This window comes from Sander vitreus, chromosome 18 (assembly GCF_031162955.1).
Source record: "Sander vitreus isolate 19-12246 chromosome 18, sanVit1, whole genome shotgun sequence".
In the NCBI taxonomy this organism is placed as follows: Eukaryota; Metazoa; Chordata; class Actinopteri; order Perciformes; family Percidae; genus Sander; species Sander vitreus.
Window position 1 is genome coordinate 15,222,001 of NC_135872.1, and position 15,790 is coordinate 15,237,790.

General features: G+C 39.3%; 2 protein-coding genes across 3 annotated transcripts in view; one reads left to right on the top strand and one right to left on the bottom strand.

Annotated features, from left to right (window-relative positions):
* Positions 1 to 2,371, top strand: part of snx17 (sorting nexin 17) — a 36,308-nt gene extending 33,937 nt beyond the window's left edge. The window contains exon 15 of the mRNA XM_078274538.1: positions 131 to 2,371. Coding sequence (XP_078130664.1) covers positions 131 to 250 — 120 coding nt within the window. The 3' untranslated portion in view covers positions 251 to 2,371. The remainder of the gene's footprint in view (positions 1 to 130) is intronic.
* znf513a (zinc finger protein 513a) lies at positions 1,134 to 15,024 on the bottom strand. 2 transcript variants are annotated; one of them, XM_078274531.1, is made up of 5 exons: positions 14,809 to 15,024; positions 13,580 to 13,716; positions 11,299 to 11,433; positions 6,214 to 6,984; positions 1,134 to 6,040 (listed from the first exon to the last, which is right to left on the bottom strand). In XM_078274531.1, the coding sequence occupies exons 2-5, from the start codon at positions 13,617 to 13,619 to the stop codon at positions 5,076 to 5,078; spliced, it is 1,911 nt and encodes a 636-aa protein (XP_078130657.1). In that variant the 5' UTR covers positions 13,620 to 13,716; positions 14,809 to 15,024; the 3' UTR covers positions 1,134 to 5,075. The 2 variants fall into 2 exon arrangements, with proteins under 2 accessions (XP_078130657.1, XP_078130658.1); XM_078274532.1 differs by lacking the exons at positions 11,299 to 11,433; positions 13,580 to 13,716; positions 14,809 to 15,024 and adding an exon at positions 8,022 to 9,649.
* Between the last annotated feature and the right edge of the window lie 766 nt (positions 15,025 to 15,790).

Here is a 15,790-nt window from a genome sequence, read left to right on the forward strand (position 1 = left end):
AAAAAACAATGTGTTCAAAAAGCATGCAGCTGAATGATGGGGTCATATAATGTATTCCCAGAACCTTCAACATATTCTAATAGATCAATGTATTTCCAGTGTTAAGAGTACCATTGATTATTCCATTTAGACCAAGCTGAGCTCGGTGTCCCTCCGAGGGATCAGCGCCTCCAACTCAGCAAATGATATCAGCGGCAATGATTTCCATGGCAACTATGCTTTTGAGGGAATCGGGGATGATGACCTGTAACCCCAGATTTGCCCTCCTCCCCTATTCATTCCAATGTCAGCGACTGGGACGACAAAGATAACAAGCTGAGCTGAGCCGAGCCGATCGGGCCACACACGCCTCCGATTCTGCAAGATTGTAGCTTCTTCCTGGAGAAATTGCTGCCTTAAGGTCTCATTTAATCTTTGACCGTGTCCTTTCTTTTAGACTCTAAAAGCTCATCTTGATTTGTATTTTAGTAACACTCATCATATTCAATTGAACCGTTGTCCCTATGTTATTAACTTAGTGGCAACATACAGTAAATAGCATGTAAAGCTACAGGTACGCAAACAGGGATGCTTTTTGTTTTTGTATGTTACTGACAAATTCCTACTTTAGTTTCATTCACATTGACTACTGTTCCATCAACAGTAGATGTGAATGTATATAATGCAGTTAAATTCATGAGGTACAAAGTAAATTAATATATATTATAAACTACATAAAGAAAACCTGCTAGATCTTGGATTCTTCCCCCAGTGGCTGCATGTTCCTTTCCAACCTGAGAACCAAATGTTTAGTTAGACCTGGCACTAGTGATAATACAGCACAACTGGACATGGAAAGTTCTCAAAATGACCCAGAGTCCAGTGAACGTGTTGAAATTGATCTCAAAACTGTAGACCTCTCAGAGCAACTGCTTACTTATATGGATGATCAGTGTTTGGCTTGGCTATATACCAAAATGTCATGTTTTTATACTGTTTGTGATCTTCTGTGTGTCATGCTACTCATGTACCAAGTCAGTAAATATCTTAGCAGGATACCAGCATTTTTATTCAGCTTACGTTTGAGGCACAGTCACTCATACTGCCTTCAGAAATAGTCTGATGCCTTCATTTTTACTTTTTCGCCTCGTGGGTTAACTCGACATTGGTTGAAGCTTCAAATAAACGTCAGTGTCAGCCAGTGTTACCTAGAATCTTGCAGAACTTGATAGATGGTTGATTTGGCCGAGCTGCTTGCACTTGCTAAACCCATCACTTTTGCACAGTATTACAGTACAGATGGAGATGAATGTTCGAGTGGAAGCTTGAACATGACCTTAAATGTGGAGATTTTTTTCCCAAGGGGCTTTGTAAATCCATCTGATTTTTTTTTTTTTTTTTTTAAACAATTTTTTTAAAAGGTTTCTCATAATGCCAAATTATAGTTTACTAAAGCATTTTGCACAACATAAACATAAAAATTATGACAATGTCACTTTTTATATTATGTACATTCAATTAAGTATTCTGAACATTTACTAATATCTTTATCATCCATAGCTTATTGTAATCAAATAGATCAAATGTAATCTAAACTGTATAGAACAAAGTTTAAATGGACTAACATTTATTATTGTTTACATAATGTTTAGGGAACTTTAATTAGTTAAAATGTAAAGTGTTTACAAATTTTGCATCTGATTTTCCTTGTCTAGTTCTTTTTTTGGGCGAGTGATGGTGTTGCGGGGAGCATTCTTTGGGGCTTCAGTTCATCGTAATGTGTATGTACATTGTGCCAATCATCTCAGAGGATTTAGTTGAAAAGGTGCTTTGGTGAAGTGGCTAATGTGATCACAATTGCTGGAGTGAACAAAGTTCATGGAGAGCAGGCAACAAACATATCCCGCTGTTTTATAAGACGTCATTCCATTTTTTATTGCTGTTGGCATCTGTTGAGCTGCATCTCGGCGTGTTTTGAAGCCTCTAAATGTAAATCGATGCCAACCTATCAACAGCTTTACTCTCACTGGTAGCCAGAACTGTACACGAAATGTTCTCAGTATAAATGTCTTGTTCTTTCACTGCTGTGCTTTTTCTGTTGTCTTAAGTTGTATTTACAGTAGGGGGTTGTGGACACCACTCTTCATTTTAATTTTCTTAATTCCGGTCAATACCACAACTTACATGGAAGCTGCAAGGTTCTGGTGTGTATAAATGTGTAGGTACCTAATTGAAGTGCATTTTTCATCAGCATCACTTTTACAGAAAATGTCAAATTTCATGATGATTGTTTTGACTTGATTCATTCCGCTACTTTTCATTTTGATTTTAGTGGTAAGGTCGGGGACAACTGTCATGATGCTAAAATAAACTCTGAAATTAGGTCACATTATCCTCTGATTCGTAGCTGTCTTTTAATTGTCCACTTTATTGTATCATCACTAAGCATTCTTCATCGGCAGCAGCTTTGGTTCTCAGACATGTAACGTGGCAAGAATCTTAATCAGTATAGAACAACCAAGTGATATAAATCAGTACATCACAACCACTTTAAGTTTCTGTAAAAGAGAACTCTCACCTCATGAAGGTATTTGGAACTGAGAAGAAAGTGCTTTGATTCTTTATCTATCTATAGCCCAACTGATATGTCTAATAACACATCAGCTAAAATTCAGTTTTTACATAAACACAACATACACAAACAAGACATTTTACAGTTGAAAATTAAAACTCTGCAATTATGCAATTGCTTCAGTTTCTAAATTACCTCAGCCATAACTCTGTCATTTCTCTACTGAAATTTCTTGTTTCTTATTGACATACACATCTGCTGAAAATGATTTATCTGTGTGCCGAGAACATTTTCTTGTTAAGGTGCCGCCGGAAATTCCGCCGGATGTCTTTAATTTCGGCCGGATGTCCGTTACTTTCCGCTTTCTTTGTGTTGGCGTTTTAAACTCCGGTGGATTTCTGAGGACTATGGTTAACTGCCTGGCACTTAGCACCGCCCAAGACGATTGTGATTGGTTTAATGAAATGCCAATCAACCAGAGCACGTTTTTCTACAATCCCAGAATGTGTGGATTGGCCAGACCCTCCTTTGCAGCGCTGTGGAGGAAGGTCTGGCAATGCGAGTCGTACTAAATGCCGACGTCAGCATGCTCACAATGACCGCAGAAACATGCTGATGCTAAGCTGTAACCATGTTCACCATCTTAGTGTAGCGTGTGACAGTAGCACTAAATTCAAAGTACACCTGAGGCTGAGGGAAATGCCAGATTTGCAAGTATGTGGACATATTAGAATTTTGACCTGAACATAATTCATCCCAAGGGGGACATGAATGTCTGCAACTTTTTTTGGCAATCCATTCAAAATATTTCACTCTAAACCACAACCTGTCAACCTCATATTTCAGTCAAGACCAAAGTGATGGACTGATCGACCGACTGACAGTAGTTATCCATAGAGCGTGTGTCTAAAAATGAGATGCACTGTATGTATGTGAAAAGGCCTCAGAGATTTGAGGGGGATAATGAGATCCAGTCTGTTGTCTGACATTCAATGAAATAAATTCCATGTGTTTATTTCAAAATCCTCACTTAAGGCATTTATGAGACACTGCATGAAGACAAAAACGGACACTTGGGGGATGCCAGTACTAATCAATGCTTCACTGTGTCATGGCAAGTTGGCAACCTGAAAAATATCTCACTTGCATATTATAGTAATTAAAAAAAAAAATAAAAAAAAGTAAACTTAAATCACAGTCCCTAATATTTTCCCATGGGAACTAAATGACACATCACACATTCAAAATAATAAAAACACAATTCTATATATTAAAGTATGCACTTCTAGCAGTGTATTACAGCCACATTAGAAAAATAAAACAACTATTAGACACTTGCATGCTTATTAATAGTGTCATCTTTTTCAAGTAAAAAAACACGAGAATGGGCTAATTTCACAGTCGATGGAACGTGATCCAAATTATTAGAACTTAAGATTAATGATATGTAGCAAGTACAAGTCTGTGGGGGTAAAACATCTTTTGAACATGCTTGTTTACAATGTATTACTCCTGAATCAAATGAACGTCAACCAATGCTTATTTCCCCTCCACAACTTAGTCGCAAACCTTTTAAATGCAACGGTGGGTTTGTGCTTTTTCTTAAACCATACAACCAAGTGAAGACTGAAGGGGGGGGCCTTTCAAAATGTGCATGCAAGTTAAGTGTTTAAATGACCAGAAATTATTTATTTTTTTAATCACATTTCATAATCCTGAGGGGGGTCTGCAAAGATGACAAGTAGTTTGAGACACGGGAGATTTTTTTGTAGTTAGGTTAACACAACCTAATTAATCAATATAGTTTATCAAGGGTAAAACAAGTTCAGTATTATTAAATAGCACCTTGCTAGTACATACATTAGTAAATTATTCTGAAGCCATGCCATTACTAGAGCTTGGGCCCCAATGCAAACAAAGCACAATATTGGTCCTTAGAAGGACCCGTCTTTACTTAAAGCTGCACTGTGCAGTCAAAATATCCTCATGAAGCAAAGCAAAGTTAAATCGGGTGAATGTGATCATCTATCAGTAACATTCAAGTTGTTTCATTAGATGTTTGGTAAAAAACAAAAAGGTTTCACCTACACTTTTAATACAAAAAATAAATTGTCCCTTATTTAAAAAAAAAAAAAAAAACAGTTCAGGCAAAAATGTGCACATGTATTGGAGTATTTGGTAGTGTTCTCTGTCCTGGAATGAAGAACCAGATATGTATTGTAATATGAGAGGGAAAATGTTAGAATTAGCCGAGTGTGGTGTACCATACAGAATAAGATGGTAAGGACTTCCACAGTAGATAGTCCATTTGTCTTGACAGAAATACAGAGTAGAAGACAAACTCTCAAAATATTCAGAATAATTGTTACATAATTGTGCGATATTCTAAAAATGATCAATTAGCAGCCTCTGAAAACATCTGACAAAACACTTAAGACCGACACACACTAAAACAATATAAAGGCTCTGTGAACAAAAACAAAAAAAACAATTTGCTGGTAGCTTAGTTTTGCTGAGTAATATTTTATGCAATCTCAAGTTTGTAGCACGAGTGTATTGTCTGACCTCCCTCCCTAGACATGTACTGCATATCAACCCCTGTTTCTTTTCTTGGAACGCCAACTCCCATCCCTTTCCTCACTTCCTCTTCATCTTCGTTGTTGCCAGTCATTGGAACTTTGACCCAGCCGTCTGTGGCCAGGCCGTGTTTCTTCTGATGTCTCTTGTAATTGTCCCAGTGGCCAGTGGTGTAGCCGCACTCCTGACATTTGTACGGCTTCTCTCCTGTGTGCCGGAGCATGTGCCGCTTCAGGTTCATGCTCTGGTTGCAGCTGTAGCTGCACACGGCACACTGGAAGGGCTTTGCCCCCGAGTGCACCCGCTGGTGGCGCTTCAGGTTGGCCAGGTTCCCGCAGGCGTAATCGCACAAATGGCACTTGTAAGGTTTCTCGCCTGTGTGCACTCTGTGGTGGCGCTTGAGGTTGTCGAAGTGCGCTGAGGCATAGTCGCACTGTGGGCACTTGTATGGTTTCTCGCCGCTGTGAGTTTTCATGTGGCGTGCCAAATGGTTTGGGTAGTGTGTGAGGAAAGGGCAGGCGGCGCAGGTGTACACCTTGTCGCTGCGCTCACCAGGGCTGTTGGGAGATGATGAAGAGTCTTTAGTCAGCATTTCGAGGGTACACTTGGCACAAATCTGGGCTGAGGAGCCATCCTCGTCCTCCAGGACAATGCCACACAACCGGCAAGTGAAAGGGAAAAGTGAAGGGGGGAGGGCGGCAACGTCTGCTACGCCCGCTCTGGTCGCCCTGCTGCCGCCACTTCCTGTGGTGTCCAGCAGGGGTGGAGGCTGGTGGCCAGGAGCTGGGTTAGAAGATGCTATGGGTGGTGGTGGTGGTGGTGATGCTCCCTTTAAGCCATCAAAGGCTGATAGGTAGTCATTGTTTTGGGCTCCTAAAGTCAGGTTTGAAGTCGGCCTCGCAACGTCTGAAACTTCACAAAAAGATGAGTTATTATATATTAAATGACTGATCATAGATATCAAAAGGGTGCACCATATTTCAAGATTGTGCATCATGAGTCACAATATAAACAATGAAGAAAAAGAGTTATGTAGATGATGAAATAATTAGTAATAGTAATGGTATGTAAGCAATGATACATACTGTTGGCTGAAGTACCCGACACTTCATCACTGGCCCTTTGCCCAGTCACATGCCTCTTCAGGCTGTTTTGGCCACTGATCGGTCGTGGCGGCGTGTCCTGTCCCGCCACTGCAGAGGGTACATGCATCCGCTGATGCCTCTTGAGATTGCCAAGGGAACTGCAGGCAAAAGTGCAGATGTCACATTTGTAAGGTTTTTCCCCGGTGTGAATGCGCAGGTGTCTCTGCAGGTTCACCAGCTGGGCTGAGGCGTAAGTGCACAAGGGGCAGTTAAAGGGCTTCTCCCCGTTGTGCGTCTTCATGTGACGCTTCACGTGGTTGGCGTAACGCGAGGAGAAGCCACAGAGGTGGCACGAGTGCAGTTTGGCCAATTTGTCCTCAGCTGACAGGGTTTTGTCGCCCATCCCGTTTCCCACCCCTTCGCCGTCAAGCTGCAAATGGGAATCTGAGCGCATCCCGCTGATGCTTCCAAACGGTGAACAAAAGTCTGTACTTTTGGCTTCCCTGGAGGCTTTGCAGCACCTAAGGCAGTATGGACCAACCAGGTCTATGCCAGGTCCCAGAGGCTCATCACGGAGCTGTCCGCAGCCCCTGCAGGACAGGTAGGGAGGAAAACTGGGCTCGGACTGGGCTGCTCTGCCCTCGTCTTCCCTACCGTTGTCAGTTGTGCTGTGTGAGTTGTCTGTTTCACTTTCCATGCTGAGCTGGCTGTAGGCAGGGCTCTCCTCATCACCCAGAGGAAACACAGAGAAACCAATCTCAGCTGCTACTTCTGAACAGGGAAGACAAACAGAAAAACATGTAACATAAACACTACACGTTTTCAGAACAAAGACCTTCACAATCCACTCTAAATGTCGTTACATACCTTGAAAAACTCAGAGCACATTTTCTGTACTGCTGTTTATTAAACCTATAACATTTCAATTCAATATTTGAACTGAATTTCACACTAGGCTTACATTTGCAACTGTCCTCTCTACCTGGAATGGCTTATTCTGTAGTATACTGTATATAGCCTTTATTTAATCAGGTCGTTTTGAGATCAAGACAGACCTGAGTACATGCACAGATACAAATACACAGAGAAGACAACACATAGCCAGTGACACAAAAGCACATAAGACAAACAGCATCATAGACAGTCACACACATCTCTATTAATATACTGTAAGACTATCTGTATTATTCACAACTTAAATTAAACGGAACAAGTACAACTAAATGCTGAGCACAATTGTATGGAAGTCCAAAATGACCACTTTGGAATAAACTAATCAGACATTTTGAAATTATCACAAAAACTAATACAACCAAATGTATAACTTAACAGATACCAAGACCAAATTACTACAATAAAACGTCATTCCATCACTTTTATTTTCATAGTACACAGGCTGGAGACGTGATTGGCTAAGGTGCAAGTGGGGCGTGGATTGATGACAACCCCACTGAAAAGTGGCATGAAGTAACCATAGCTGAAATAATGACTATGACAAATTCATATTGTTTACACCGTTAGTATAACATTAAGAATGACACCACATTTTATATTACTGAGTTTAACGTAGAATCTCAATCCCGTACAAATGAAGGCACACATCCAATTCAAACGGTATCTTCTAACAAATCTCACTGAATGACTCCAAACTGTCTGACAAAGAAAACAACCAGCAGCACCGAGCGGTTTCAGATAATGTCGCTCCATTTCCATCACACTGAAAAAGATAACCGCAGCGGAGACGGAATTTCTCTCCTCAGCAAAAAAAGTGAGACAAGTGAATTTCTAGAGAAACAATTCATACTCACAGTGCTACCTGCAAGGTCAACTGCGTTTCAGCGGTTATGTTATGCCATCCAAGATTCTCAGTCATTAAAAAGACAACGAGAGAGACACTTTTCCCAGAGGAATTTAAGAAAAGCTTTGAGACACAGCAGTGCTCTCCAGCTTCAGTGTGTGTTTCTGAAAGCAAACAAGCCAAAAGAAAAACCACCTTCTTTCACAGATGCCGAGGCAGGATGTGAAGAAGGCGAGAGTCAACGCTGCCCTTTTATTCTGCCCCATGGAAACCCCTCGTGGATGATTACCGAGCCTAATGATAATGATGATGACTATAATGGTGAGGCTGCTGCTGATGATGATGATAATGATGATGATGATGAGGGTAGATGATGATGATGATGATGATGATGATGATGATGATGATGATGATGAGGGTAGATGATGATGATGATGAGGGGGGAATGATAATGGCAGTGGGGTAGTTGGGAGCAGAGGCAGCAGCAGCAGATGATGATGATGATGATGAATAAATGCCCTCTCATAATGGTGTCCTTGATGGTAATGGTCCTATTTTTATGACCCTCATATAATAATGGCATCTCAGCTCCTTTCTCTACTTTTCCATTCTCAGATCATTCTCTCTGACAAAGAGTCATGCTGGGAAATATGAGCTGGTAGTTCCATTTCTCTTACTGTCACACAGAGGGGCTATGATTCATCACTGAGAAACGCACTGTAAAAAAAGCCTACGAGTCCTCTTTGTGGTGCGGCTACTTTACAAGTGAAGCCACCGCATCCTTTAGTGCTAAATTAAAACGTTAAAAATGATTTACATCACAGATTAATTCCAGGTTTCCGTTGTGAAAACAGGAAGTGGAAATGAGGGCTTATACAAAACATCATGATACTATTGTCTATTCACTAAGCAAGTGCAGTTCAAACTGTGGAGTCAATTGTAATGTACTATAACGACAGGCTGTGTGATCCTCCCGTTCCCTTCATTGTATAATCAATAGACATTTGCAGTACTATAAAATGTTTTATATACCAATAGAAAACGTGTACAGGTGAACATGCAACAACAGTGAGTGAGACGCTAAAAGAGAAAAACTTGATTATATAGACTTGCCCTATTTATAAGTGAATGGACAGCTACGGTATGAAGACAGACAGGCAGACATCAACAACATACGCCACCTTTTAAAGCTATAATCCTTCCAATTTTAATGAGATCAAACCCCGTTTTCGATACAATTTATAGTCAGCATTTCTTCTGCGACAACTAATTCCATGTATTAACATTCTGGAATGATCTCTTTATGTAGCAGTTTTCATTGATAGTGGAGTCCACCATCCCTACGCTGTCTTTAAATTGGCTACCTACACACAAGGGATTACCAGGAAATGATGAAGCAGGTAATACAGCATTACGGTTTGTAATTTTAGCCAACTGTTATCGGCCTCACTGTTTACTGCTCACTCTCCTAACGCTGTATCAGAGCTGGATTAAGTTACCATTTCTGCAAACTGAACATTTCCTACTGCTGCTGCTCCCATTAGAGGGTTCACCTGGTGAAATGACTGCAGTGAAGGCAGCCTCCACTTCGAAAAAACACAGTGAAACTAGCCCGCACGTTGATTTGCAGTACAGTATGTGTATTTACTGCGAGTAATAGTAAGAGCATGTAAGAAGTGATTTCAAAATAATAAAGTTTTCATTTTAAAATCTGTTTCCCGATACTGTCTGAGTAACACTATGTGATCTGCTATCATTTCAAAGTGAAATTGGTCTGTGGAAAGGGAAAGTTGTCATTTTGAAGTCAGATTGGCCTTTGAAAATGTATTCTTTTTATTAGTAGGTTAGACTTATTATTCACACAATTTAAATGACTCAGCCTCCACGATCAAGATTTGTGTGTTGTATCATTCTCCATTTTATGTTTTATTTATTTGACTGACTGATTTATTGATTGAATGAATGTGGACGTTGTTTTAATTTTGTGATCAGTTCTTAGTGCTTTAACCATAATGCCCATTTACATATACCGTACCGCAAAACAACGTGGGGGCTAGTAGTTTGTTTGGCGTTTTTCAAAGTAGATGCTGACTTGACTTGTTGGCTTTTACTGTGAAGAAATCTCAGGAAACGCATGTATTTTGTCACGAGGTTAACACTGACCCCAGTCAATCATCAAAAATGCATGTACAAAACAAGACAAGGTCATGTTTGGCATTTTTTGTTTGTTGAACAAACAGTTTGTTTGGCTGTGCTGTAAACAGATATAAACTCAGCAACAAAAAAAACGCCCCTTTTTCAGGACACTATTTTAAAGATACTTTTGTAAAAATCTAAATGACTTTAGAGATCTTCATTGTAAAGGGTTTAAACAATGTTTTCCATGCTTGTTCAATGAACCATAAACAATGAATGAACGCGCACCTGTTGAACGGTCGAAAAGACAACAACAGCTTAAGGGTGGTAGGCAATTAAGGTCACAGTTAAAAGAAAATTAGGAAAGTAAAGAGACCTTTCCACTGACTCTGAAAAACACCAAAAGAAAGACGCCCAGGGTCCCTGCTTTCAATATCCTTTTTTCTTTTTCTGGGAGAAGAAGAAGACTCCTGTTCCTGGAATTTGGATTTTGAATACGTGTGGTCCTCCATGTTTCCTTCTTCAAACGTGCCGGGGCCCGGATGCGACAATACCCATTAGCAGCATTAGCAGCACCTGTGAGTTTATCGCGTGACAGCGAAAACGCGAAAGGCGGAGCAGTATGTCCTGTGTGTCCGTTACCGGCTAACGTATTTCAAGATGGCGCATGAATATGGAGCGTCTACCCCAGTTCATGCGAATGCAAATGTAAAATTTCAAGCCAAAAGGAATACTTGAAATTGATGGTGGTGGTAAATATTCATGAAAAAGGACAAGTTTGTGAACGGGCAACACAGATTTTGATAATGAACAACTAAACACGTTACACACTGGCCCTTTAATGCAGCTGGTGGCCACACCAGATACTGAGGGGTACTTTTGATTTTGACCCCTTCCCCCCTCCCTTTGTTCAGGGACACATTATTTCATTTCTGTTAGTCACATGTCTGTGAAAATTGTACTGTTCAGTTTATGTCTTAGTTGTGGAATCTTTCAATGTCAATGCAAATATTTGCATATGTAAGTTTGCTTAAAATATAAAAGCAGTTGAAAGTGACAGGACGTTTCTTTTTTTTTTCTTTATTTCTGACAAAGTGGAGACAAATGTAATTATAAATAAAAAAATAAAAAAAAGAAAGTTGTTTACAAACCTGAGAACTTTTCAAGGCCTAGAATCTTGTTGTCATGATCAGGATCGCCAAAGTCTAGGTCTTGTCCTAGAAGGAAGTCTGTGTCTAAGGTGAGGTTTCCTGGAGCTTCAATGGCTACACCATCTTCAGAATCCACTACAGTCATAGAAAGGAGCAAAGTAACATTAGATGACTACTATCATTTCACTCAGTTTTAATCAATTTGAATGCATATTTCACTGTTATTGGCAAACTCTCAAGCCACTGACACATAAGCAGCTTTGTGTAGCCAACATGTTGCTTTCTGCTTTGAGTTTCACAACAACTAGAATAGTTGGCAGCCTGATGGAGAAATCATACAGGCATGTAACTGTTTTATTGCCGAAATACATCGATAGTCAAGTTAGCAAAGATTTGTATTGACATACCTACATTGTAGATGTGGTCTACTTATTCATTGAAATCAGACAAATTATTACAGATGACAGACTTATTATGAACATTAAGCTTGGCTGAACGAGGCTGGTGGTATTGAAAAAGCTGCCTTACCTTGAACCTTCAAGTGAATCTTACTATTCAGTAGCCTATGCATATTGGATTTGATTATTTATTTATTTGCAAGTATATATTGCTCAAAAAGTAAATTGCATCATAATTTTCCATAAATGCTAAAAACAAAATGATCACTCTTCTCATTTTGCAGCAAAAGCTTTTGACAACCCTCGTGGAGCCTTATCATCTATTGTGTGCAACTGTTTGATCCACCCCCACTAATGTAAAATTGTGCAGAATTATACATGAATTAACTTAGGTTAGTCAAGCACACAAACATGGGGTGTATGTAAATGCAATTAGCCAGGTCATCAGTAATTGGTCTGTCTTGCTGCTGGTGAAAAATCTTTTCAGTTCCACTACAATGTTATTTGTTTAACTTATAAAAGTAAAAGGTCGAACATAATCACGGAAGACAGTGTACAAACAACATTAACTGAACAAAAAATGAACTGCTTTCAGTTGACAGATGGAACTCTTTTACTGCATTTACAGCTAATGATGCCTGAAATCCTAACTCGGTCTCTCAAGCTTGATGGAATCCAAACAGCTATCACACAGCTGTCACTGTTCAGAAAACTACCACCATGCCAATTCAAGGGCATTACGCTCATCAGCCCTTCTTGGCAAATCCTTGAGAAACAGCACCACAGTGCCATCTACTGGTCATTTTGTCTTTGACACGATGGTGTCAAGGCTGTGAGAGCGATTCTCTTTTTCACAGAACTACATCAAATCGAATTAGATTAATAGATGGCTAGTAAATACGTGCAAACAGAAACAATCTTGCTAGAATATGCTGGTCAAGTGAATAAAAATATTGGACTGTAAAAAAGGAACAGTGAAGAAAACCCTTGGATGTATGACAATAACATTATCTTTGGTGTTTTAAGTACATCTTGATCAATAATGAGTGATGAGTAACCGAGCATTTTCAAGGTTGTACGTTTATGGTGTTGACATTACCTATTGACACCACTGAAATACTGCAGCCAAAACTGCTGTTCTTTTCTATGCAAAGCAGAGGTAGTAACATCAAGTAGATGAAGTATTGACAGTTTATATTTAGCTTTGTATGTTGTTGTAATGATTACATTGTGTGAGTGGCGGGAAATGAAGAAGTTGGTTAAACAAATACTTCTGCTATTTGGCAACACTGACATGTAGCGATACTGTGTGTGGTGCATGGTTTTAGAAATTAGTTTAGGCCACACTTTGTTAGCATGCATGGTATCAGCAGCATATGTACTGTGGGTGTAACAGCTTAAACGCTGTATGAAGCAGCTAATTACTAACATGATCAGTCATCTCATTCTAAACCAGGTACTACACAGAATACAAGGCATTGAAGAGAAGTAGAATTTGCTCATGTGTTTTTACACACATTAAATAGCTCCAAACGTCACATCTGTACATTTCTAACTTTAAATATTTTACAATAAACTTGCAGTGTGCACATTCCACAATCATTCTAATGAATGCAGAATGTGACAATAGATTTTACTGCATGACTAGTTACAGTACTGTGGGTCAGTATGATTGATGTGAAACATTACTTAAACAGCAACGCCTGGTGTCCAGATGTGAGCGGAGAAAGAGGACACACGTTGTAAATTACCAGGCCAATGCTCACAGGGATATCATTTGAGACCTAACTGTGAAGACACAACTGTCTGTTGTAGGATGAGAGGTTTCTGTAGCTTGGCTACGTATCGACTTTTCAATGTTAAAAAGATCTCTGAATACCTACACTTGACTGGCTGTGGATTCTGTTGTTTTTTTCTTGGCATCTTCCAGACAGCCTCTCTCTTTTTAGCAACGTCTTCTTGCAGACTTCCACAACCATCAGCTCATTCTCATCCGTTTGGAAGATATTCTTCAGTATTTCTATTCATGCAAGACAAAATGAATGAGCAAATTAGTACTTGATTATTTTTGTATTGAATAGTTCAATTGTTTGGTCTGTAAAATGTTAATTCCTAAAGCCCAAGGTGACATCTTAAAATGTGCGTGTTTTGTCTGACCAACAACCCAAAACCCACAGAGATACATTTCATTATCACAGAAGAATACGGAAACCAGCAAATGCTCACATTTAAGAAGCTTGGACCAGTGAATTTGTGGCATTTTTGCTTTAAAAATGACTTGAATGACAAATTGTTCAATACCATTTATTTTTCTTTTGATCAACTAACCAGCAAATTGTTTCAGCTCTTTACCTACAAATAGACTATCACATATTTCAGTTACCATTATCAATAGCTTACTTGTAACTGAATTGGATCAAGTCACTCCTTGAGCTGAACAACAGAGTGACAAGTCTGTAGTGATCAGTGATGGTAGTGTCATCAAAACAAATACTACACATTCACAGTACGTATTATAATTCCACGTCTGTTAAGCCTCGTACTTAAAAAAAAACACTGCTAACCATAAATGCTTTGAACACATGAAGCCAGTCACTAACTCAGAGTCTTACTGCAGTGTCATTTTTCGACTTATCCATTATGTCCTAATGAAGCCAGTTAGAGAACATTGCACAGTGTAACTAACATCACAAGATACAGATGTCACATGGGTATATTATCTGGACTTGAGCTGTATTTACACTGTAAACAAACACAAAATCCACCATTAAGTAGAAATACAAAATGGCTAACATTAGCTCTGGGGCTGCAATCCGACAGAAAGCAATCAAGCGAGTCAGCTAGCAATTTAAACAGAAACATGTCTTCTTATAGCATACAGCTAGCTGATGTTGTCACTGTGCAACAAGAAATGTCAGCAATATTTGGGAAAACTGAAGGTACGCAACCTAATGAGTGGCTAAACAAGACGCGTCCTTATCAGCACGTAGTAATGATTGATTGGCAGGTGCCATCTTCAGTCAATATAAGCCGTGGCTTAACATGTTAACCTACAGCTAAATTAGCCGAGCAGCTAATGCCAACTTCACTAGTTAGCGTAGAGCTAACTTACCTAAAAAACGTAAATATCCCTGTCGATTGAGATGGCCTTTGTCATCGGAATACACGCCATTAGATGCGAAGTGTTTTTCCTCAAATGTACAACGTCTGGCGATCCGCCATTTCTTCATGAGCCGCGGCGACAAAGAAAGGCAATTAATGGTATTTTTCATAACTTAATTGATTTTCTGATTCGCTTGTGAGCCAGCAGCAGCAACAACAATACGACTTCCGGCCTGAATCCTTCGGAATAAAAGTGACATAGCCACTACTAGTAATGTAAATGTTAAATTAAGCACACAACTGCACACATTATACAGTTAATACTTATCGAACGTTACTTTATTGTTATATTGTCATTTTATCTGTACCTGCGTAAGAAGAAAAACCTGCAAAATCCAACCCTATACTATAACGAGGTGATTTTATGATTTATTTTCAAGATAATTGCACTCTGCTTGCATATATTTTTATTTTTGGTGTTCTAGATTTCTACTAATTCAGATAAACCAACGTGGCATGACAGTGTAGGCTACCAATTATGTCATGCTTTGCATTTAATTGTATTGGTATGACTGTTGATTTCAAAATTACAGTATTTTTAAACCTAATTTTAAAAGTTAAATTCTTGGCTTTTACTCTGAAGGCCAGGGACGTAACCGGACGTGTTATTTTTGCTGGCGGGATATTCCATTGTATCCTCTCTTCCGTTTAGCTGGGTTTCCGTTTCCGAAAATAATTTCCGGTTGCTGTACCTCACTGAATTATGGTAATTGTAGTTCTCATATGTAGGCTACATAGTAGCTGAAATATCCATATTATGATCGTCTCTAGTGAATTATTTTACAGTTCTGGGCTTGCGTGTGTCACTTATTTAAACAGATCATGTCAGTCCCATATAGTCTATGGTCAGTCCTTAAAAAATAAAATACACTCATCTAAAGGAAAGGAAATTGACTACCTTCTTGTATATTTATATAGCAAAATATATAAGC